Genomic DNA, 24,372 nt, shown 5'->3' with positions numbered 1-24,372 from the left:
ACCTGGTAGACAAATGAGAAATGCTAGATAAAATAACAATGAAACATTTTAACACAGAGGTGAATATGTAAGAAAATAATGTAAATTTTCCAAGTCCAGTAATGAAAATGGTTCAGGAAACTAGAATAGTTAGTGAACTATAACTTTTGTGTGTGTGTGTGTGTGTGTGTGTGTGCACATGCGTGTGTGTTATTTTGCTCACAAAGGCAGTAGAAGAATGACAGAATTATAATGTAGATGCTTGGGTTTTAATTTCAGCATCAGACAGGTGACAATTCTTCAGTTCCACACAAGGTATGAATACTAATAGAGACCTTGGATTCTCAGAGGCTAAAGCCCCAGTGGAAGGGTGCATGAGATAACATTCCTTCCAGTACAAAGAGATGTTCCAGCCTGGACTGTAAGTGGAAAAACATATATAGTCTCCCCTGGACATGTATAATTATGAGACTGCATCTTAAGTTCTAGTTTCTATAGTTCAGGAAAACTCAAGTTACAAAAATCAAGGTAAAAATTAATTCAGGGCATATAATATTTCTGAGGCTTGTCAAGTGCTCAGAAGAGCTGATCCCAAGACAGGTCTCATAAGACTTCCACAGGGCTGAAAAACATAGAAGACGGGCTCAAAATTCAAAATTGTAAAAAAATAAAATAAAAAAGGCAAAAGAAAAAAAATCTGGTTCGTGAAATTCAGCAGATCCAACAAATGGCAGAATTAGATCCACAAGCTCTTCGGATATTTTAAAAATATGTGATACAGAGTAGATTGAAATATGATAGGTACTATAAAATAGGGAAGTCAAAATTTATTTTAAAAAAGACAAAAAATTTTTAAAATGTAAAAAGACATCCTGAGAAAAAAAATTAGGCAGACTTGAAAAGCAAACAAATAGAGCATTTAGAAATGTAAATCAGAGCCTTGGAATACAAACTGCATGAACTAGTTAAATTACAAATTAGTACATCTGAAGTAACAATTACTAAACTGGAAAACAGATCTGAAGAAATTTCCATGGTTGCAGTTCAAAGATTAAAAATAATGTGGAAGGGATTAAGAATCATGGAGGACAGACTAAAATGATCAAACACTAACCTAACAGTTCCAAAAACAGTGAAGAGAGAAAATGGAGATAGGTGATATTTGAAAAGATACTTCTTTAGAATTTCCCAGAATTTATGAGAGATATTTTAAATCGTCCCATATTTTAAATCGTCTTATAGAATGAGATCAGCATTGATGTTAATCATTGCATGGAATTAAGGAAAAAGGGGAATTAGTACTACCAACTAACCAATGGAAGAGTGGTACAATCAACTACCCAAACACTGTATTTGGTGTTATATGTGGTTCCTATTTAATCCTCATGACTATAAAACTACTACTATGAGATAGTTTTTATTATTGCCATTTTACATGTAAAAGAAAAAACATTTCAGAGCAATTAGCTTTTATTTTTTAAGTTATCCTTAAACAGGAAAAAATATAAATATACAGAGAATATTAAAAAAATTAATAAGCTTGAGTAATATCATCTATCCATCTATCAGTCTGTCTATCCATCTATATGTCAAAAGAAATCTACAGCAACCTATAAAAAATACACATTTTTCTTCTGTTCACAAGGGAATTCTACAAAAACAATAAATTCCCCGGCCACGAAGCAAGTCTCAATAGTTTCCGAAGAAGAAATATTATACCAGACTTTTTCTCATGCAACAATTACATTATAATCATTTTGATTAAAACTGAAGACAATCACAAATGATTGATATATAGTCTTCCGTATATTTATGGAAGCTGACCAATAAGCAATATTTTACTAATCAAATTTTGAAAATTATATACCTTTCTAAATGTCTTTATTAAAAATGAGAATTGGGGCTTCCCTGGTGGCACAGTGGTTGGGAGTCTGCCTTCCGATGCGGGGGACGCGGGTTCGTGCCCCGGTCCGGGAGGATCCCACGTGCCGCGGAGTGGCTGGGCCCGTGAGCCATGGCCACTGGGCCTGCGCGTCTGGAGCCTGTGCTCCCCAGCAGGAGAGGCCACAGCAGTGAGAGGCCCGCGTACCACCAAAAAAAAAAAAAAAATGAGAGTTTTACTTTCTTTTTGTACTCCACACTTTCCCTTTCCCACTCTCTCAATATAGTTTCTCATTGGTTTTAACTACATCATGAGGTAACAACTTCTTATATTATTATGACAACACATTATTTTCTAAAGTTGTACAACTTTAACTTACTTATACAGCTTTAATTTAAAACTAACTTACAGAATATTCTAGTTAAGAGGAAGCCAAAAGACAAGTATAATTTTGGGAAATCAAGAAATAGTGGTTAAACATTTTACTGAAAAAATGGAAATAGTAACCAGAAAACTTGGCTAAGAGTTAAAAACGGTTGCCACTGGAGTTGGTGAAAAGGGTGAAGTAAAGTAACTACTAGTTTTTTTTTTGTTTTATATATTATCTGAGTTTTTAAAGCTAAGTGTGTGTCTATGCACACACACAAATATATGTAATTATATACAAAATAGGGATAGAGATGGACTAGATTATGGACATATATTGAACCTAGAATTTCAGTAACATATAAGGACACAGTCCTCCTGTGTAAGAATTTATACATATTAAAGAAGAGGATATGTATAAATTTTTGCTAATAAAAATGCATCAATATTTAGAAAATTCACACATAAGTACATCAGGTTAAAATGTCATTAGCTTCTTATTTCTTTCATAGCACTTGTCATAGGTTTTAATTATTTTATTTGTCTTTTTGCTGATTGAGGTATGTTGTTTTTTTTTTTTCTTCTCTCCCCTAACCTGTAACAGAAACTCTGCCTTTTGTCTTCTCTTATGACCCAGGCATCTAGAACATAGCAGGTGAGAACACCTGACTTGGTGAACTCTAGAGAACTGAAAAGCTGATGTCACAATATTTGGAGAGCAGATCAATAAAGGATGAGGTTCTGAAAAGGATGCTGGCTCAGGAGGATCTGAAAGGATGCTGAGGCTCTGAAAAGGATGAGGCTCTGAAAAGGATGTTGGCTCAGGAGGACTCACAGAAGTTACATCCTGACCGCTTTGTGGCAGAGTACCCTGGGGTAGGGTCCCAACTTCAGCCACCTATGATCTGCTCAAATGTTAGAAAAGATCTTGTCATAGCAATAAACAGCAACTTGTGATTCAAATATTGGCATATGTACACAGCTTTCTGTTTGCAGAATGCCAACTCAGCATTATAGAAATGATGTTTCCTGGATCAATATAGGACTTCAACCTGACATCTTTCAAAACACTAAATTTAATATTAGAAAATAAGGATTTGGAAATATTGCTATTTTCTGAACTAATTTCAATTGGGCCAACTCTAACTCCAGTTGAAAATATATATTTCCATTTGAGAATATCTATCTATCTATCTATTCTCATTTGAGAATAGAAAATTATTTGAAAGGAAGAAAAAAGAAATCTTCTATTGGATGACTACTAGATACCAGATACCAAGTACTATCTAGATCTTGCATATATTATCTCATTTGATTCTGATTATACATTTATATATATGTTTGAGTATATGCATATATGTGTGTGTATGTGTGTGCATATATATGTGTGTATATGTATATACAATGTGTGTATAACCAATGAGGAAATCAATGCTGCTGAAATCTCTGAAGAATTCATGTTTACTTTTGATAGATTTAAAGGCCTGCGTTTCTGTCAGCACCATAGAGGCGGTTATAATTATTATTGCCCAGTGGCTAGTGAGCCAGCAAATTAATTCTGTTAGTGCAGAGCTCTAGATACAAAGGAAAAGCAAGAGAATTTGAGGATTGGAGTAATATTATAGAGAGATTTGGTGAGAAGTTAACCAGGAGGCAGGGACTAAATTAATAGGTATTAGGAGGGTATTCCAGAAACCTGGATGCATATTAGAATTACCTGTTCAGCTTTTAAAACTCCCTATACCTGAGCCTCCATTATAATTCAATTGGTGGTATAGGGCATAATAAAGTTCCCCAGATGCAGTGGACTGAACTGTATGGATCAAAAAGATATGTCCAATCCTAAACCCTAGTACATATGATTGTGACCTTATTTAGAAATAGGGTCTTTGCACATGTAATTAAATTAAGGATCTTGAGATGAGATCATCCTAGATTAAGGCTGGAACTTAAATCCAGTGACTGGTGTCCTTACAGGAGAAAGAGAAAGAGACACAGGGAAGAATCTGTGAAGATGGAGACAAGAGATTAGAGTTATGCTGGAACAGCGAAGGAGAGCCAGGAGCCAACAGAAGTTGAAAGAGGCAAGAAAGGATTCCCTTGAAAGGAGGCTCTGCTGACACCTTGATTTTGGACTTCTGGCCTCCAAAGTTGTGAGAGAATAAATTTCTGTTGTTTTAAGCCATTATGTTTGTGATAATTCATTGCAGTAGCACTATCAAATTCTTATTTGTAGAGAATTTGAAATCACAGAGTTTATATTCTCCGGTCTTATCTTGGGATAAGAATCACATGAGGTGATTTTCCCAAAATACAGATTCCTGGACTCTATGCAAGACCTACTGAATGGGGAATCTTTGCGGAAGGCAGGTAGAAACCTGGGGATCTTTATCAGTAATATGTACCCAAGGTGATTCATATTCTCAAGCAAGAATTTGGGGGAATGCTGAGTTAGGTCAAGGAACTAAAAGCTGTTTTTAATTATTTCTGCTTGTGGCTTTTAATATACTCCATCAAGGTTTGCTTAACCTCCTCCCCCTTTTCTGCATACAGAGCCTTATCAGTCAAGTATGTGCAAAAAAGGGAATCATAAGCCGAGACAAATCCAAAAGCATGTCGCATACCTAAGAATAATGGGAAGACAATTTCCAGAAGCCTGCATACCATTTCTAAACAAAATTAATAAGAATGTTTAAATATAAATGTATGGAACAAGAAAAAAACAGAACAAGACCACCTGGGATACAAAGCATACATTTGAAAGATACAGGCAGGAAAAAGAACTTTTCCATTTCTTTGGTTTCCATCATTTTAATAAAAGTAATTATTGCCAGATTGGAGAGTAAAGAACAAACAAGAATGAGAGGAAATTAAAGCTCTAAGTCCAAGAAATGAGAAAAATATATTACCTAATTTCTAAAAATGGTTATCGTCATATTGAGACAAGTTATCAAACAAGTAATAAAACATCAAACATTTTTAATCTCAGAATATTGACAGTCTTTTTGAAATAAGTGGAAGATGGGAAAGAGGAATAAAAACTGGAAAATGGTAAATAATATTGTCCCAATTCCAAAAATGAGTGAAAATTTGTAAACTATAGAGAGGTGAAGTTTACACATATCTATGACTATAATTTTAGAATGAATTTGTTGAAACATTTTTTTGTCAGCATTTTTCAAGAGACTGTTTTCTCATGAGTAAAATAAAATTAACTCATGTCAAACTAACTTTAATTATTTGCTACAATTTTCAGGTAAGTATATATCATAAGAATTCTATAAACAGAGTGTTCCCGTCTTTTTAGCAAAATTTTTGAGAAGTCTTATGATGATAAATGAAAGTATCATGCATGCAAGATGAGATGACATAAATTTAAGTGGATGAGTACTTGATTAAAAATTGTATCCACAGAGTTTTAATTATTGGATCAGTTTTTCCCAGGATGTTTTTTAATTGCTTTCCAAAAGGTTCATGTCTTTGTCACTACGATTTGGTTACAGCCTGAAAAGTTATGCTTATCAAATCTCTGAATTACACAAAACTGGAAGACATCATTAGCATTACGGATTCAAAATTACAAAATTGGATGAAAGGTTAAGAGTCATCAGAGAAGGGAGGTCTAAGAGTGACAGTATGAAACGGAAAGGACCTCACCCATGCACGTATTTTAAAATATGTAGGTAAGGAAGAATCAGAAGACTATCAAAATAAAACTTAAAAGAATGTTGAAATGTAAATATTAGAAGTACTCCAAAGGAGTGATCTAGTCTATATGAAAAGCTTAGATATTTTAATTGACTGGGATCTCAACATGTGAGTTACATGATAAGGCTGCCATCTAAGACTATCTTAACAGAAGCCTAGAATCTATATTACTGAAGGTAATAAGCCCACTATAATCTGTTGTATAAATACCACATATGAGATACTATGTTCTGTTCAATTCTAGGCCATGACTTTTTTAAAAAATTGCAGTAAAAACACATAAAATTTACCATTTTAACCATTTTTTATGTATACAGTTCAGTAGTGTTAACTATATAGTGATAATTATATTCACATTGTTGTGCAACAGATCTCTAGAATTATTCATCTTGCAAAACTGAAACTCTGTACCCATTGAACATCAACTGATTGTTTTAGGGCATTAATTTTACTAAGGTCATTAAAAATCCAAGCATATGCATAATAGGGTAATGGGTAGGGAAAGAGCCCACAAATGTTCGTGTAAGAAAATTTGAAGGAAGTGTTGTGTTTAACTTAGAAAAGAGAAAGTCTAGGTTGACATCATGTGCCTTTGGTTATCTAAAGAGTGATCCTGTGGACAAAGTTACAGATTCAGACTGTGTAGCTTCATGAGAGACTCCATGAGAATCATTCATGACAATTTTGGGGTGTATAAGAAAAGAGAACTGATTGTATTTGCTCAAGAGGTAGACTGACCATTTTACCCTGTCTAGAGAAGAAGAAGAAAAAATGGACAGTGGTGGCAGGTCTAAGAGATGGGTCATTAGGAGAGCAGCCTGCTCACATTTGGGAGATGAAAAATAAAGTGGACCCAGCAAAAGATAGCAAAACTTCTTTTGTCATATTGGTAATGCAACCAAGAAGATGCCCACCAGGCACAGGGAATTCTAGCAACTTAAGACTATGAGGTATACCATCTGTGATGGGGATAAAAGAGATCTAGGTCTAGATGTGAGGGAACTCTGAAGAAGGGAAAAGAAGAGAAAACAGAGAAAAAAGAGAAAGTTCAAGGAACTCTGAAGAGGGGTGACACCTCAGGTCTCTCAGAAAATCTCACATAAGAGCCCTTCAAGAGAGGTGCATTTTTCATGTGTCAGAGGGCTATGACATGCAGAGAAGCAGAGAGAAGATTATCACTAGACCTACTTAAAAAGATGTTACCTATCTCCTCCATCTTTCCCCTCTTCCTGAAGAGCTAAGGCTAGTAAAGAGAGGAGAAGTAGACAGTGAAAAAACAGAACACATTCCCCTCTCATCCAAGGTCCTAGAACCTCAAGTCTAGCTGGCAATGGGGAGGAGAAAGCTTTGACTAAGATATAATGCTGGAGGGTTTTTTTTGCGGTACGCAGGCCTCTCACTGTTGTGGCCTCTCCCGTTGCGGAGCACAGGCTCCGGACACGCAGGCTCAGCGGCCATGGCTCACGGGCCCAGCCGCTCCGCGGCACGTGGGATCTTCCCAGACCGGGGCACGAACCCGTGTCCCCTACATCGGCAGGCAGACTCTCAACCACTGCGCCACCAGGGAAGCCCCAATACTGGAGTTTTAAAATGGGTTGAATCAAGTTATAGAAACAAAAAGTTACCAGGGTCACTGGGTCTGCCAGGATGCTACTAAAGAATGGCAAAGCAGTTCCTGACAATTATTATATTTTATCAGTACTCCACTGGGTTAATAATTCCCATTAATTAAAATTATTACACATATATCCAGTTTTTCTTTGTATTATTTGTAATTAAACAAATAATAATACTATACTTAAAATCAAGAACTTTGTTTTTCTAATAATATAGTTGAAAATATCTTTGACACAATTTATGCTGATTTAACCCAGAAATGATTTCTTTTTGATAGCTCTCTCTCTCTCTTCTGTTTGTGTCTGATACTTGCCAATTCTCTTTCTGATATTCTTTGCTCCTTAATTACATAGAGTAAAATTAAAAGTATACTTAAAGGTAAAATTCCAAGTACATGAGACAGAATTCTACTATCTTCAAAGATAAAAGATCCATAAGATGGAATAATATTAACTTTGCAAATCTTAGTGGATTTTTATTTATACCCCATTGAATTATCTTTCAATCTGTTAATAAACTTTAGGTATTTTCCAAAGTTAAATCTTTTGAACAGATCAGAAGTTACCAACTCACATCAAGACATATTTATTAAAAAATAATAATAAATGTAAGCTATATGGAGATACCTGGAAGATAGAACAACCCAAAGATTGTTAATCTAAATTTTAAAATAAACAACTATACTGTTTTTGACTATAAATTGTCCAAGGGGTAAAAATGCAAGTTTGTTTGAAATATTCTTATATTTAATCATGAAATATCCTTATATTTAATGCTTTAATTTGGAGATGGAATGATATTTATCTGGATAATTGCTCCCATCATAAATTAATTCTGCACATATAAACATAATTATGTCATCAAGTATATGTTAGATAAAATCAAATATGAATGGCGGTTCCCTTAAGTCAGTGGTTCCTAAAGTGTGGTCTCTGGACTAGCAGCATGAGTATCTACATCAATTAGAAATTTGTAAGAAACGTAAATTCTTAGGTGCCACCCAGGACCTACTGGATCAGAGACTCTGGAAATGGGGCCCAGCATTCTGTTTTTTAATGAGCCTTCCAGAGATTCCATGCTTGCTCAAGGGTGATAACTGGTGCCTTAAAGGTACTTGAACTTGAGTGTCTATTCATACCACTTGTTAAGCACTAAAAATACTGATTCTTGGGTCCTATCCCCAGAGATTTTTATTTAAGGAGCCTGGGGTGAGGCATGGGCAGGTAATTTTAAAGCTCCTCAAGTGATTTGTTAATTGACAGCTAAAGTTGAGAGCCAGTGTTAAATCCTATCCTTGAAATGAGACTGACCATTTAGTTCCTTGACATACTTCTAAGACAAACTTCACAATTTTAACATTTCCTCTGTCATTTGCGGCATCAAATTACAGATTCTCCTTTCTGCACAGGTAACCTACTAAAAAAGTTAAAAGATTCTTTAAAGATTAAGAGAGAATACTCAAGGGCCTTCCTAGTTATGTGCTTGCCCACATATAATCTCAACCTAAAATGTGCAATTAATTTATAAAGGCAAATGTAACTAGAATGAATTAGGTTTGTAAACAGGTGACAGTGAATTCCACTGAAAATTTGACCCTCCGTTACAGTACCTTCAGCTCCTAATTACTACCAGAAACATTTCTAATCATAGGTTTCTCATGTTTTTAAAGCCAAATTTTAATATTCTTTTCAGTGTCAACAGTAGTTTTTAAACATAACAGAGGTGGTTCATGGAGCTGAAGTGTAAAAAAAAAAAAAATGATTGCAGTCTTCTAGTTGGATTAAATCTATGGGAACTTGGCTAACACCAAACGGAAAAGGAAATATGATCAGTCCAAATTTTACAATGATGCTTATTAAAACTGAAAATTAGCTAAATCTATATTTATTTCTGGATTATTGCCAAGTAGAGTGACTGCTTTTTTATAAATGCAGTGAAGTAAACAATTTACAATTTTTTTGTGATTCTGTATTCAGTGCAGAGATAATTTCTGTTATGACAGAAATTCAGGCCATTCTCCCTTACAACTTTAAAAGTGAGACTGTGCCTACCAGAGCTTCACTATCAGCTTCTCTATTGACATAGATTTTGAGTTAAAATGACAATCTGAGAGATAAATGTATGTTATGAAAGAGAGGAACATGTTTGGAGAGGAACATGTTCTTATGCTGTAAAGAAGAAACGGTGCTGAGACTAACCCATGTGGTTTACTGACATTCTCTAAAATTTCTATATTTCAGAACTATACTATTTGACAACTAAATTTCATAATGTGTACACATCCTGTGGTGTACTGGAGGCATCTGTACCAGCTTGCAGAGCTGATTCTTAAATTTTCAAGGATTCTATGAGTCAGTTGTTAAGCACACAGCCATTATTTTAAATAATAATAATAAACATAAATTTATAATTAAATAAATAACATTGCAAAAAAGGGTAATTAATACTCAAGGTTCATAATTTTCTAATTATTTTGCTTTTGAAGTTATTTATGTCAATTTTATCTGTACCACAGAAATACTGTATATTGGTATGCACATCTTTTCCCAATTCTACATTCAGAGAGTCATGTTGGCAACCTGATATTGGCATTGGTGGAAGTATTTAAACCACAAAAATAGGCAAACACTAGATCAGGGCTCCTCTCCACTAGGAGATGTTGAAAGATTTACCAACACACCAATGAATAAAACTCACTATAGGTGGATGTGCATTTAAATAAGATATTTATGGATATGTATAATATAATGGCATTATCTGCCCCCTATTTGCACCCTGTCCTTGGCTCCCAAACAAGGTCAACATGAAATGGCTGAGTTTTAGTTTCAAGCACACTTGGGTTCATGGTTTGGTCCTGCTATTTACTAGTTTTGTGATCTCACACATGTTACTCATGTCTCTAAGTTTTGACTCCCTTAACTGTAAAACGTGGACAGTAATATGTTTCTAATAGATTTGTTGTAAAGATTCAGTAAGAAAGTATGTGTCTGGACTCCCTCTGACCCGTTTTTCCCCTCCCCTCATGAAAATTATGTTGGTTTGCTGGCATAATTATTTTTATTATTATTGAAATTTTAGGGTAATGTTTTTCTCCTTTGATTCAATTAAGTTATCATTAAAATAAAGAAAAAAGTCTTACTCTAGACCTGTTACTCAAAATAAGTCAGCTCAAAGTCTTAATCGAAATTTTCTAAAGAGTTCATTATGTATTTTCTTAGTCTATATTGTTTTCATGGCATTTCTTATCTGACTTGGGACTTTGATTCCAGGGTTTATCTGTATTTAATGTTTTCAGGTTTCTCATTACCTTTCTGGTATACTCTGGATGGAGATACTAAGAACAGAAAAGCATTTAAGGTTTTCTAAAAAATAGAGCTGTCTAGAAGCCACATGATTGGTCTGGACATTGGAAAAGAGAGAGGATACACTGTTCAATCACAGGCTTTGGAAATTCTACATGTAAAATGTACAATTAATTGTATGATTCTCTATTGCTTTTTTTTTTTTTGCAACATCTCTACTATCTTCTTTACAATGTCAACTGTCAATTAGTAATACTTACTTTATCTTTACTTTATCAGAGGCTATAAACTCAAATGTCTACAGGGACTTAGTCTAGTATAAAAAAACATTTAAAAAATAAAATTTTAGGTAAACAGAGAATGCATGCCCTAAACAGAGCCATTTAAATTGAAGGGTTACAAAACTGTCTTCTTATTTCCCTACTCTTAGAAATATTATAACATGGGGTCAAATTATTAAAAATATATACACAATTGTATTCTATTTTAATAAATGTGCTATGCATGTCTAACTTATGTTTCCCCACAGTAATTTTAAAAATCCATAGCCATGCCTGAAATAAAGTACAAGGCTTAGAAAACCTGGTTCATTCCTTCACTATGTTTCACTATACATTACTGAGACAAATGATAACACAACCTCCTGATACATGGGTACAGATGGGGGTAATTAAATTTGCAACTTTATGTAATAATAAATATTTATTGTTTTTAAAAATAGGAAGATCAGTGGAAAGTGATTAGGAATTTTGTTAATAAAAAACGTTTTAAACTAATAAAAATTTTGTCCTTCAGAATTATACAACTATAGAAATGAAACAAATGGTTTACCAACTATGTATTCTCAGCCTGTATAGTTTATTGCTCCAAGAGTATAACATGCATACAAACAAGAAACATGTCCTCCTCATTTACTCCAAATGTCACTCAATGAGCTATTCAGTTTGAAAAATTTAATCATTATAGACATAAGATTAATAATGAACATTTGAGAATGTCCTGTTAGCCTAATAATAACCACCTCCTACTAAAATCTGCAATGTTTGGGTCCATTTATTTTAGCCAAGGATATGGTTACTGCCTCATGAATGGGACATATTCTGCAGTTATCATTAAAGTACACACTCAGGCCCAAAAGGCAGTAATAAAAAGTAACAGATCTTCTGCCTTGTCAACTTGTATTTATAGAGAAATAAATAGCCTTTTAAGAGAGATTATAGTGATAGAATCTTCTGTTTGATACCGTCTCCACTAATAGCATGTTTCACTCACAACTTACCACAAGATGCTATTTCGTCGGTCTGGTCCCCACAGTCATCTTCCCGGTCACACAGCCATGCTCTGGGAACGCAGTGCCCGTTTCCACAAGAAAACTGGTCCACCTGGCATGTTCTGGCTAAAATGATCAATTACGGTACAAAGAATAAATTTAGAGGCCTTTTGAACAACATTAAGGATAAAACAGATCATGCAATTACCCTTTCACACATAAGATGTTACATTGCTCTATTACATATTTTTAAAATAAACCTTTATTAAATTTTTGGTAATGCCAGCTTGCCTGCCTTTTCTAAAGTTCACATGCTTTGCCCTTCAATTAAAATGAATGCTAAGTGACAAGATATTCTGTAATCCTCACACACTTCCATAAACGAAGCTATGAATTCATTATTTTACAATTTTTGCCCAGCACATGCTTATGAATATATGGCTGAATTAAATTTCATCCAACTTTTATTTTAATTAACGAAAAACAATTTTGCATAGCCTTTTCCAACAAATCAAGAAACTTGCTGCAATGTAGGAGGAAGGAGTTGGAGCTATCAGGGTAACTGGTTTCCAGTTATGGGGTCAGAATTGTCTTTGTCCTCTAACATTTTCAATGCATTTATTTCTTGATCTCCGAATGATTTCAAGTATGGCTCAACAATGCAGAAAACATTTTCTAAAACATACATTTAGCCTTAAAATGGATTTTTTAAAGCTTACTTTTAAGCACAGTTATATAAAAATGTATGACTTTTTTTTTTTTTTTTTGTGGTATGCAGGCCTCTCACTGTTGTGGCCTCTCCTGCTGCGGAGCACAGGCTCCAGACGCGCAGGCTCAGCGGTCATGGCCCACGGGCCCAGCCGCTCCGCAGCATGTGGGATCTTCCTGGACCGGGGCACGAACCTGTGTCTCCTGAATCGGCAGGTGGATTCTCAACCACTGCGCCACCAGGGAAGCCCCCAAAATGTATGACTTTTTAATCAAAGTATACTAATGAACTTTGCTTTGGGCTCTCTTAAGGTTTTCAATGAACACACACAGGGAACATTGCTTTCTCTGGTAGCTGAAGGCAGTGCTTTAAAATTATTCAGTGAAGGGGTTATGTTCTACAGGGGGTTTGACTTGCCTTTTTCTATTATGATCAGATCAACTTTTGAAAGCATGAGAGCCTGGATAGCTTCCCTAATTCTTCTCCCGGGTCTTAGTTTGTCACATACTTATTTTTATTTATTTTTTTTTTTGGAGTATAGTTGCTTTACACTGCTGTGTCAGTTTCTGCTGTACAACAAAGTGAATCAGCCATATATATACGTATATTCCCTCTTTTTTGGATTTCCTTCCCATTTAGGTCACCACAGAGCACCTAATAGAGTTCCCCGTGCTATGCAGTAGGTTGTCATTAGTTATCTATTTTATACATAGTAGTATATATACGTCAATCCCAATCTCCCAATTCATCCCCCCCCCCCCCCGCCCCAGCTTTCCCCCTTGGTATTCATATGTTTGTTCTCTACATCTGTGACTCTATTTCTGCTTTGCAAATAAGATCAGCTATGCCATTTTTCTAGATTCCACATACATGCATTAATATACGATATTTGTTTTTCTCTTTCTGACTTACTTCACTCTGTATGCCAATCTCTAGGTCCTTCCATGTCTCTGCAAATCACATACTTATTTTTAAATGTTTTTCTTTTTTTTTTCCTTCTGTTACTCTGAGCTACAAACCTGTTTTCCTGAGTTATCAGTATACCAGCACTCCTTCTTTTTACTGGACCAAAGGAAAGAGTGGGTAATGTTGGGAAGGGGACACTCAGACCTATCAATATTTGGGTGAGATAAAGATTGGACAGTTGCGGAGCAATTAGGGTCTGAGTTCCTGTGACTATGATTAGAGAACACTGCTTAGTTTATAGATGTCCTCTTTTTTCCTGGGCCTGAGAGTCAGAAGGATGTGTTCTTATTTCATCAAAACACCCTGTGAACTTTAATACTGATATAAAATAGAGTATGGTTCAAAGTCATCTGAACACAGTAGAATGGGTTTCCATAAATTAGGGTTTCAGAGGTCATTTAAAATAATTTCTTAAAAGTCATATACTAGTTATTTCCTTTAAGAAAAGTATACTTGCTATGTAAAGATGTATACCTATTTTGGTGAATATTTAAAGCATAACTTGAGAAAAACAAATGAAACATTTCTGGCTTGATTTGTTACATTAGATTGGATATAGTGTTTCTATTCTCAGTGGCTATAATTAGAAAGACGAGGAAAATTGTTACAGTATGTATTTTGCTTTGATTATGTGGATAAGGGCCCTGAATCTAAAATATTTTATGTAATATCTGATTTTTCCCTTTTTACAAATAAGTTGCTTTAGATTAACAGAGTTTAAGGAGCCCAACAAACATATGATTCTGAAGTTTTCAATGTTGAAATTTTAAAGTAGGGTTCAATATTCCTGTATTATTTTATTTTGTTAACCCTATGGATTTTCTGCTAAATTACTCTAACATTTAGGCTAAATCAACAAAGTTCCTAGGTAATTTTAACAAAACCGTGCCTACTTGGAAAAAAATAAGTATATATTTGTATTGGCCTATAGAAGCGTGAAGATGTTGGCTTTGGTTTACTTGGTGGGAAGGGGAGGGCATAGAGCTATGAGACAGATTATTAATTTTTTTCTTACATGTCTCTGTATCATTTCACTGGTTGCAGTAAATACTTTTTACCTTTTGAGTTTTAAGAGAATTTTAATAAGACAGTTTTCTTTTCAATTCTTCCTCCTGTCTTTCTTCCATCTCTCCCTCTTCCTTCCTTCCTTCCTCCCTCCCTCCCTCCTTCCCTTCCTTCCTTCCTTCTTTCCCACCCTTTCTCATTTCTTTTGTTCTCACTACATTTCTTTCTTTCCTAAATCTCTCCTTTCCTCCCTCATTTCCTGCCTATTTTATTCTTTCAGTGTTTCTTGCTTTAAAAAAAGATATTATTATATATTTTCATCTCCATTAAACTCTAATTGACCCATAATTAGAGTATATTAAAATTTCCAATACAATGTTTTTCTGTTCGATGTCCTTATATCACTCTCCTAGTCATTCGGGTTTAACTCTAGCAAGTTTTCTCAGATTGTCTTCTTTCATCAGGACTGCTATGCTGATTAGAGAGATGAATGAGAAAGGATTCCTAGAAACCTATCTCACATCATGTATGACCTACCTCACATTGTTATGGGACAGGAATTTGTGTGTCACTTCATTAACTCAGATGCTTGAACAACTTATATGACCCCTTATTTCTAAGAGTATTTACTGGCTTATTATAAAATATATGAATTCATTGTCTTTTCTAATCATGGAGAAAATGATCTGCTTAGTCTACCAGGAAAATTTAACTAATTTCAGATACGAAAGATGCTTCATTCCATAAATCTACAAGTACTATCTGTCTATATGATATAATCAGATTGATTAAATTATCACCTTTTAATCACTAGATATGTATCAAGAAGACACAACCTTTACTTTCTCAGTTCTTGTTCCCATCAGTTCTGAGTTAGTTTGGAGGTGAGATTAGCAGAGCAGCCCCAGAGAACTCTAATTTTGTACCTAATACTGCTTTAATGAGGAGGAAGTTTACACCTCCTCAGTGGAATTGTTTATTTAGCAGTGAATCAGAAATTCACTGTCACAATGTGAATTTTTTCTACACATTACTAATTATGCTTCCCATGACTAATTATGCAGTCATGTAGCAGTGAGAAATCCCACAATGCACAGGAACAGCAAGGAGGGGGAGAAGAACAGAGCTTAACACATTGTTCCTAAACTTTACCTGTGCTGTATTTTTTTTTTTTTTTTTTTTTGCGGTACCCAGGCCTCTCACTGCTGTGGCCTCTCCCATTGCGGAGCACAGGCTCCGGACGCGCAGGCTCAGTGGCCATGGCTCACAGGCCCAGCTGCTCAGCGGCATGTGGGATCTTCCCGGAGCGGGGCACGAACCCGTGTCCCCTGCATTGGCAGGCGGACTCTCAACCACTGCGCCACCAGGGAAGCCCCCTGTGCTGTATTTTAATCAAAGCATTCCATTTAAACAAAACCTATGTCATATAAGAATATACTCTTCAGTTTCTCTTGTAAAAAAGTCTGATTTTTTTAATACACCAGGTTTTCTTAATGCAATCCTATCTGTCTAGTTTGAATTTAGTTAAAATTTGTGGGGGGTATGAGAAGAACAAATATTATGTAATCAAACCAGAGTTCTATGCTGTGGGAAAAAAGCCGGATTGAAATGGCCTAGGCATGAAGCCACAGATCACCATGATTACTATGGGGAAAAGAAAAAATTCAAATCTAAGTACTTCTCATCTTTGTCCTCTGGGTCTCCCTCAAAAGTAGGCAAAAACATTTTGTTGTTGATGGAGAACAACTCCCAAGCCCTGCCTGTTAGCTCTGTTCTGCCCGCTTTGTATATGCCGTTTCCCTTCTAGGGACACTTTCCAACCCTCCACCCTCTACGGACTTCACCTCACCCTCCACAATCTGTGCTCATCAATCACTCATTGCTCTTTTAGTAAAATATTTCTATCATCTAGAAAAGTATCGGGAATGATATCATTAATACCTGTTTGTCATCATATAGCTCTATCAAATCAATATTTTTCTATATTTGCTACAGATTTTTTGTTTTATTTAAAAAATTATGTATTATAGTTACATTTGAAGTCCCCTTTGTAATCTTTCCCAATCACATTTCCCTCTCTCTTTTAGAAAGGTAACTACTATCCTTAATTTTTCTTTTTTTCATTTCCATACATATTTTATTCCTATTTTTATACATTTGTAAATCAATAAGTACATACAGAACTCTTTTGTATTTTCATATTTCATATGAATGGCACTGAATTGTTTATATTCTGCAATTTTTTTGGTTAACATTGTTAAAATTAATTCCTGTTGATATTTGAGTTATTATTTTTCATTTTAATTATGAATAACATACTATTATGTGAATATAACAGTGACTATATATATGTATATACATGTGCATATATGGAGAGACATGTATATATTTCCCTTCTCCTGTAACGGGCATTTGGCTTGTTTTAATTTCTCACTATTACCAGTGTTAAAGCAATGAAATTCTTATTCGCATCTCTATGTGCATAGGTATTGGAGTATAAACCTAGAAACAGAATTATAGCCTTGAAGGTATGCACATCTTCACATTTATTGGATTTGGCCAAATTGCTTTACAATGTAGAAAATCAATTTATCCACCAAGAATGCATGATGATTCCTTTTTTTCCACAATCTTGTTAACACATGGTTTTATCAGATTATTTTTCCTAATTAAATGACTTGAACTGTTATTTAGTCATTTTTCTTCAGCTTTTTTTTGGTAAGGCTTAGCTTAGACATCCCCTCCTTCAGGAGGCCTTCCAAGATAGCCAAAGACTAATTAGTTGTTCCTTTACGTGCTCCCATTTGAGGGTCAACTTAGCACTTTGAATACGGCATGGGAGCAGCCTGTTTACACGTCTTTCTCCTCACCTTAGCTCTTAGCTTCTTAAAGAAAGGTATTATGTATTTTTCCTCATCTGTCCCCAGTGCTGTGATAAATATTTATCGAATTAGATCCATGAAGGATAAATCCCAAAGAAACAACAGAAAATTGGCTTCTGGTAGGAAAGCATATTCTTTTAAAGTAGCCACAATGCCAAAGGCTACAGGATAGTGGAGTAAATTACAAAATAATCCCCTTACGGGAAGTAATTTATCTAGGATATCCAGGTACACACCTATATCTAGAAATGTATAGAAATGGCCCAGCCAGGGAAATCACCTAATGAATTTGCTATATTTTTCCAATATAATGAGCCACATGACCTATTCATTTTGGTAAAACAAAATGGAAATACGTTGTAACATGACAACATAGTTTTCAAAGCTAAAAGCCATATTTATTTTTCTCTTTGCTCTTTTTATTCAATTTGTAAAGGTGTACAGTGACCATAATAGTTATCATAAATATACTGACAAGAAGACCTAGCAGTGAGTGGCAAACTCAGCAGCCATCACTTAAAGTGGCACTCGAGGTACAAGCAGGTGGCGTTCTATTTTCTAGTGAACTGAAGGCCTGGAGTGGCTTAGAAATCTTACTAATTAGGATTGATTGTTTTATTTGCTCTTATACATAGCATTTTCACTTTTACTACTATAACTAGCTAGTCAATCCCTAATCCTCCTTTAAAAATCACATAGAATGAGAATGTAGCTAGGGATTCAAAGATTTACTGCAATGGGATAAATTATATGGAAATATAAATAGGCTTAGTGGTCTTGGAACTTTATAAAAAAAAAAAACAAAAAAAAACAACTATCCCACATTAATAATATGCCAGGAACAGAAAACAAGTTACAGAAGTGTTCTACAGCAGACTAAATAAAATACATAAATTATTTTTTCAAGGTTTAAAAAAAAAATGTAGTTCTCCATGTGAGATGGCCTACATCACAGTATACTCACGAACTTCTTCCTCCATTGCCAAGTAAAATTTAGCAGGGACAAGTCTTGTCCAAGTAGTGTATCAACAGTCAACTCATATGAATAGATAAAGTGCCAAATTACTTTGGAAAGCAGAATCATACCCAAAGATTAAGTAGAAGAAAATTTGTATTCTAGCCTTTGTGGCATCCAACTCTGAATTCATTTACTACTGCAAAAATCATATCATCAGCACTAGGAAAGTCAGCTTAGTTCAAGGCATTGACCTGCATTTCTATGGAGACTAACTTTGGAGGAGATTTATGTATATATCCAAGCAAACATTTACCTGCGCAAGTTTGATTGGATTCATCTTCATTACTTCCACAATCATTAGCTCCATCACAAAGCCATCTTTTGGGGATACAGCGATTATTCTTGCATTTAAACTGATCATCAGGACAGCTATGATTGACTGGGGTGAGGCAGGGAGGAGAGGAGAAGTAAGCTGAACAATTTAAAACTGGATAAAATTATGATTATTTTAAGGAATAGTCATGGAAACTTTATGGTAATTATAATATTATAGTACAATTAATCTATATCTTCTGTCATTCACTGTCTCATATTTTATACAAAATAATAACATTCTAGGCTCTGTTAAAATGTAGTAGTTTTACAGAAAATATCAAGGAATTAAAGTTCAGATAAAAGGGAATATACTCATTTTTCATGTCTTCAAGTAAAACCAACTACATCCGCTAAGTCTCTTTTCCCGTCACTTATCACAATAGGCGATTGAACTTCAGTTTTACCAAAAACATTGAAAATTAACCTCAAATTTTAATGTGGAATGCAACAAGTATGTGTCAAATAATTTAATCATATATCAAAAATATTTGTGTTTTTTTTAAACTGCACATCCACTTCTTGAAACATTAAATAAGCCTAATTTTGTTATGTTTTGCTCAATGTTTTCTGGGACTGGAAAGAAAATTCGAAAAATAAAAATGCATCACTTGTGACCTGGAGTTGATGCTAAATATAAGATCCTGAATAATTTTAATAACAAAAATAATCATCATGAGTCTTTTCCCCTAATATAAACAAATAAACATGCACCCACAAAATATACTGAGGACATGACCAACCCTCATATGGGAAGCTGAGCACAGCTAAGGATTAAATCTCCAATATCTAAGCACAACAGGAGGCCATCTTAAAGTTAACCTCCTGTGATTACTTGTCTTGCTTTCTGGAGGCTAAATTCCTAACTGAATTGGCATGATCTTCAGTATTTGTTTCATCATTTCAACATTCTTTCTGAAGTAATTTTCCTTGTGCCCAGTAGTTACACTTCTGTATGATAAAAATAAATGTTGGTACTAGTTTTATTTAGAATTTGAAAAGTAGCCATTTTATCATGCTATTACATAGAAAATGTATTCCTTTCTAGTCAGTTTCTACAAAACACTATGTATTTAAAATAGCCTTAGTGATTAAGTGGTTTTATCACTTTTTGGAAGTTTTTATTCATACATAGTAAAAAATAAATAAATAAACAGGAAGAAAGGGCTTTATGTTTTCTGGTATTTGAGCATGATTAACATTTTCTACTCACTTCAGGGACTTTAGCAAGAATAGCTGCTCAGGAGGATCAAAGTCATCCAATATATTAGAGGGTCAACATTTTAAAGTATTAACATTATGCATGAGCACTTCAGTGAAGCTTGATCAAAGACCTTGCAATTTTCACAGTGTTATAAATGGGAGGTTAAAAAGGAGGACCAAATACAATCCATTGTCTTGTGATTTGGAGTTGAGAAGTAAAATGATAACAGAATTCAAGGTCGAAGCTTATGAGTACTTACAATAAAAAATAATCCCCTGAAATGAATTATGCAGTGCTGAAATATTAACCATGGAACCCCAGGAATCTAATGCTGCTCAGAATCAAGCATGTTTAAAGAAGACACCATACTGCTGGGAGGTGGCCAGAGAAGTTTAGTTTTCCATTGCCCCATGTATTCAGTCATTCATTCATCCACATGCTAGTTGCTGTTCTAGACTCTGAGACTAAAAAGATGCTACGTCATAGTGTGTCTCCTCAGGAAGTCTTCTCATCTATTAGATGCATCAAATAAGTAAGCATAAAATTGCAATATGGTTTGGCAACTACCATAATAAGAGAATATCCAAGAGATGTTTAACTCAACTGGGCTGTATCGAGGAGATATTTGGTGTTCAAAAATGACTTCCCTATGGAGGTAATGGTAAACTACGGTGAACTCCATAACTGGGAACAGACAATGCAATATCACAGAAGAAAGAGAAGGACATTTTTTAGAGATTTACATGTAGTTCAACATGACAAGGACAAAGAGGCTAACTGGATACATGATAGACATTTAAAGCTAAAAACGTAAATGTGAGACGTAACATGAAGTACTTTCTGTGGAGTCAATAGATTTTAGAATTTATCTTGTTGGTTACGCAGTTATTGAAATGACAAGATTAAATTTCATTCTACAAATATCACTCTGGAAGTAGTGTGGAAAGTGGGCTTTTTAGTTAAGGGAAGAATAGTGGCAGGAGTAACAGCAGGGCACCCACTGCATTCATCTCAGGTAGGAGCCTAATTTATGCAGTGAAGATTTAGACGAGGTTAGGATAAAAAATTAATAACTTAAGAGGTAAAAGAGATGAGATTTATTGATAGAATTGAATATGGACTATATGTAAAGTAGAAGACACCAGGAAAAGGCCATGGTGTAGGTTTGGGTGATGTGATAAAGATAATGAAAGAAAAAAATATTGACTAGGAATTTTAATATTACAGTTAACAGTAGTAATGCCCCCTCTACTCATAGAGGAGATGAGTTTCTTTATGAGTTGGTGAAAAGAACAATCACACATAACAGGGACCTACAGGACTGATTCCTAAATACTGGGATGCAATATCTGTGCTCTATTTGTGCACTCTGTGACTATGCAGGGAGCTGATACGCAGGGAGCATTCACTGTAACCGTGAGTAAACACTGTGAGTCATGAGGAATGAGGCAATTAATCTAATGAAGGGGTAAGCTGGGGCGAAGTGAGAGTAGCATCGACATATATACACTACCGAATGTAAAATAGATAGCTAGTGGGAAGCAGCAGCATAGCACAGGGAGATCAGCTCGGTGCTTTGTGTCCACCTAGAGGAGTGGGATAGGGAGGGTTGGAGGGAGGCTCAAGAGGAGGGGATATGGGGACATGTGTATGCATATGGCTGATTCACTTTGGTGTACAACAGGAACTAGCACAGTACTGTGAAGCAATTATACTCCAATAAAGATCTATTAATAAATAAATAGTACATTGTTTGTGTTAAAAAGTAGGAAAAAAAAAAATCTACCCTTAGATGAAATGCTCCTCCCACTCCAAAATTTTTGGCTAATTTTATCAATTTGGTATTTAACATTTTACTTGTGGCACACTTTATAGAGAATAGACAGGAATAGGATTGAAAATAAGAAGTTCATAATGTTGAAGTCAGAGTCCACGTTTGGAAATTAAGAGAAAGTAGTATTAGATTTATGTATTAATTACAATTTATGTATTATGTATTTTTATACAATTTGAAAATATTTTTAGAAGTCCATATTCTTGGAATTTTGTCCCCAAATTGTATGCCATAGATGCTCAAACCAATTTTGTTCATTCTTAACAGGGAATCTTTAAAACTTTATTTTTATATTCTTGATTGAAATAAAAAGGAAAATGGAGGGTTGCCAACGAACTCTCAATTAGTTTAGCCACTTTAACTGAAAAAATGTATTAACTGAAAAAAAATCATTTTCTTTTAAAAATAATATATATAAGTCAAATCAAAAGACAAAAGATAAATGTCACATACCTCTCTTCATATAAAAATATTTCATATCTCTCAAAACCATTCAGGTAGTGATTCTTCTCAAATGTATTTTCAAAAGTTTACTTAATCTGCTTCTCAAATTGTTTTCCTTCCATATTTGTAGGACATTTCTTCATCCCTACCAGAAATGTGAAACTATTCCTATTATAGCAAATGATAAACAGCTAAATAGAAGCTAAAGGGGAGAAAAATCAACACTTTAATTTCTTTAACAGTCTGAGTGTCCCTATGTGTTTCCTACTATGTACTGAGCCAGTGAAGTTAGGTAATAACATATTCCAAACCCATGTCTGTTTCCTTGGATCATCTTCAAGGCTCTGTTGCCAAGGAGCAATGGAGTGGATCGTGACCTTCTGTACCAGTAATTCTGCCTTGGGGGAGTTTAAATTGATTTTCCACATCTTTAAATTCAGAGATCCGAAGGGTCTCCTATAGCAACCTTTTAACAATGGTACGGTGGCGCTGACAGCACAAAATAGGAAAGAAGAGAATTTCTGGAGCAAGCAAAATGGTAGTATTCAAAGATGGCGAAGGATGAGAAAAACAGTGCTTTAAAACTATGCAAAGGAGATAATCTAAGGTCTAATCTCTATACGAAAGGATGACTGAAAAAAAAAAAAGCTAAGTTCAATCTGCATGAATGATATTTTTAGATTTTCCCAAACTGCTTTGATAGTTCACACACTCAAAGACTCAGAAAGTTTTAACATAACTTGAAGGAGAACATACAGCAACTGACTGAATCTTCATCACTTCCATCTAGACAGTCATCATCGCCATCACATTTCCACCGAGCTTGGATACAGTGTCTGTTTCTGCAGCGAAATTCTCCAGCTTTACAAATGTGAGGTAATTCTTCTCCAGGATTAACTACGGTTAAAACAAATCCAAGGTATATAAACACTACTAGATACATTCAGTTCATTAAAATGTAAATTTTGTTATAATAACAAAATACTGATCTCATTTCATCTTATAGAGGATATGAAAACATCTCAACATTGTAGTGGCAACCATCTCTGGAAATGAGAAAATTTTAGGTTTTCCTGACAATAATTATTCTACTAAGAATTCTAAAAATACATTTTAAGCAACTGTCTCCAAAATAATAACCACAATAATACAATACCATCTTATATTTATGTTGTTAGTAGGTTTACTTTTTAAAGAGCTCTTATTCATAATCTCAGCGGATCATCGTGACAACCTATGAAGAAGGCACGGCAAAGAATTTTACTACCTCCACCTTACACATAAGTACACCAAAAACTAATCAAAGTGAAAAGACAAGGGAATAGCACACAGCATTGATGGCTGTATTTACTTCGCTGGTCTGCAAGTGGAAAAAAACAAACTCAGCTGTGGTTAAGTATTCAAGGAAGTATTAAGTTAATCAAAATGATTATATACTCAGAATCTATGTTCCATATATCCCATGTTCTCTGATCAAATGTTAGGAATTCCACTGATTGGGATTTATTCGCAAATTGGAAGTGTTGCTATTCTTCTGTTCTCTTTGAGTGGATTCAGTAGAGTCTGAAAAGTGAAGGGAATGTGGCACTGGTTAAAGTAAATGATTTGTATTTCTTGGACTGAAAAAGGTGTTGAATTATCAAAAGCTGGTTTATTACTAGAAGAAACAGAAGCCAATTTTTCCACCCCAGTTCTGATAGCCTTCAGCTTTATCTTGGGTAACTGCTTAGGACTGATGAACTGTCACAAAACCTATATGCACTCCAATAATAAGGAATAACGAGAAAACATATGTGGCTTTTCCAGAACACTCTGTGTTTCACTCCCTTAACCCTTACATTTTCCCTGCTGCAAAGAATGGAAGAGGGAATGTG

The 24,372-nt window shown here is 34.8% G+C and overlaps 1 protein-coding gene across 1 annotated transcript in view; it reads right to left on the bottom strand.

Moving 5' to 3' along the window:
* LRP1B (LDL receptor related protein 1B) overlaps positions 1-24,372 on the bottom strand; it is a 1,616,178-nt gene that overhangs the window by 706,983 nt on the left and 884,823 nt on the right. The window contains exons 17-19 of the mRNA XM_067742376.1: positions 23,255-23,395; positions 18,958-19,083; positions 12,134-12,250 (exon numbers count right to left, since the gene is read on the bottom strand). Of these exons, the coding sequence (XP_067598477.1) occupies positions 12,134-12,250; positions 18,958-19,083; positions 23,255-23,395 (384 nt within the window). The remainder of the gene's footprint in view (positions 1-12,133; positions 12,251-18,957; positions 19,084-23,254; positions 23,396-24,372) is intronic.

This window comes from Pseudorca crassidens, chromosome 6 (genome assembly GCF_039906515.1).
Source record: "Pseudorca crassidens isolate mPseCra1 chromosome 6, mPseCra1.hap1, whole genome shotgun sequence".
Taxonomy (NCBI): Eukaryota; Metazoa; Chordata; class Mammalia; order Artiodactyla; family Delphinidae; genus Pseudorca; species Pseudorca crassidens.
Note: the sequence above shows the minus strand (reverse complement) of the source record. Positions and strands in the feature narration are given on the sequence as shown.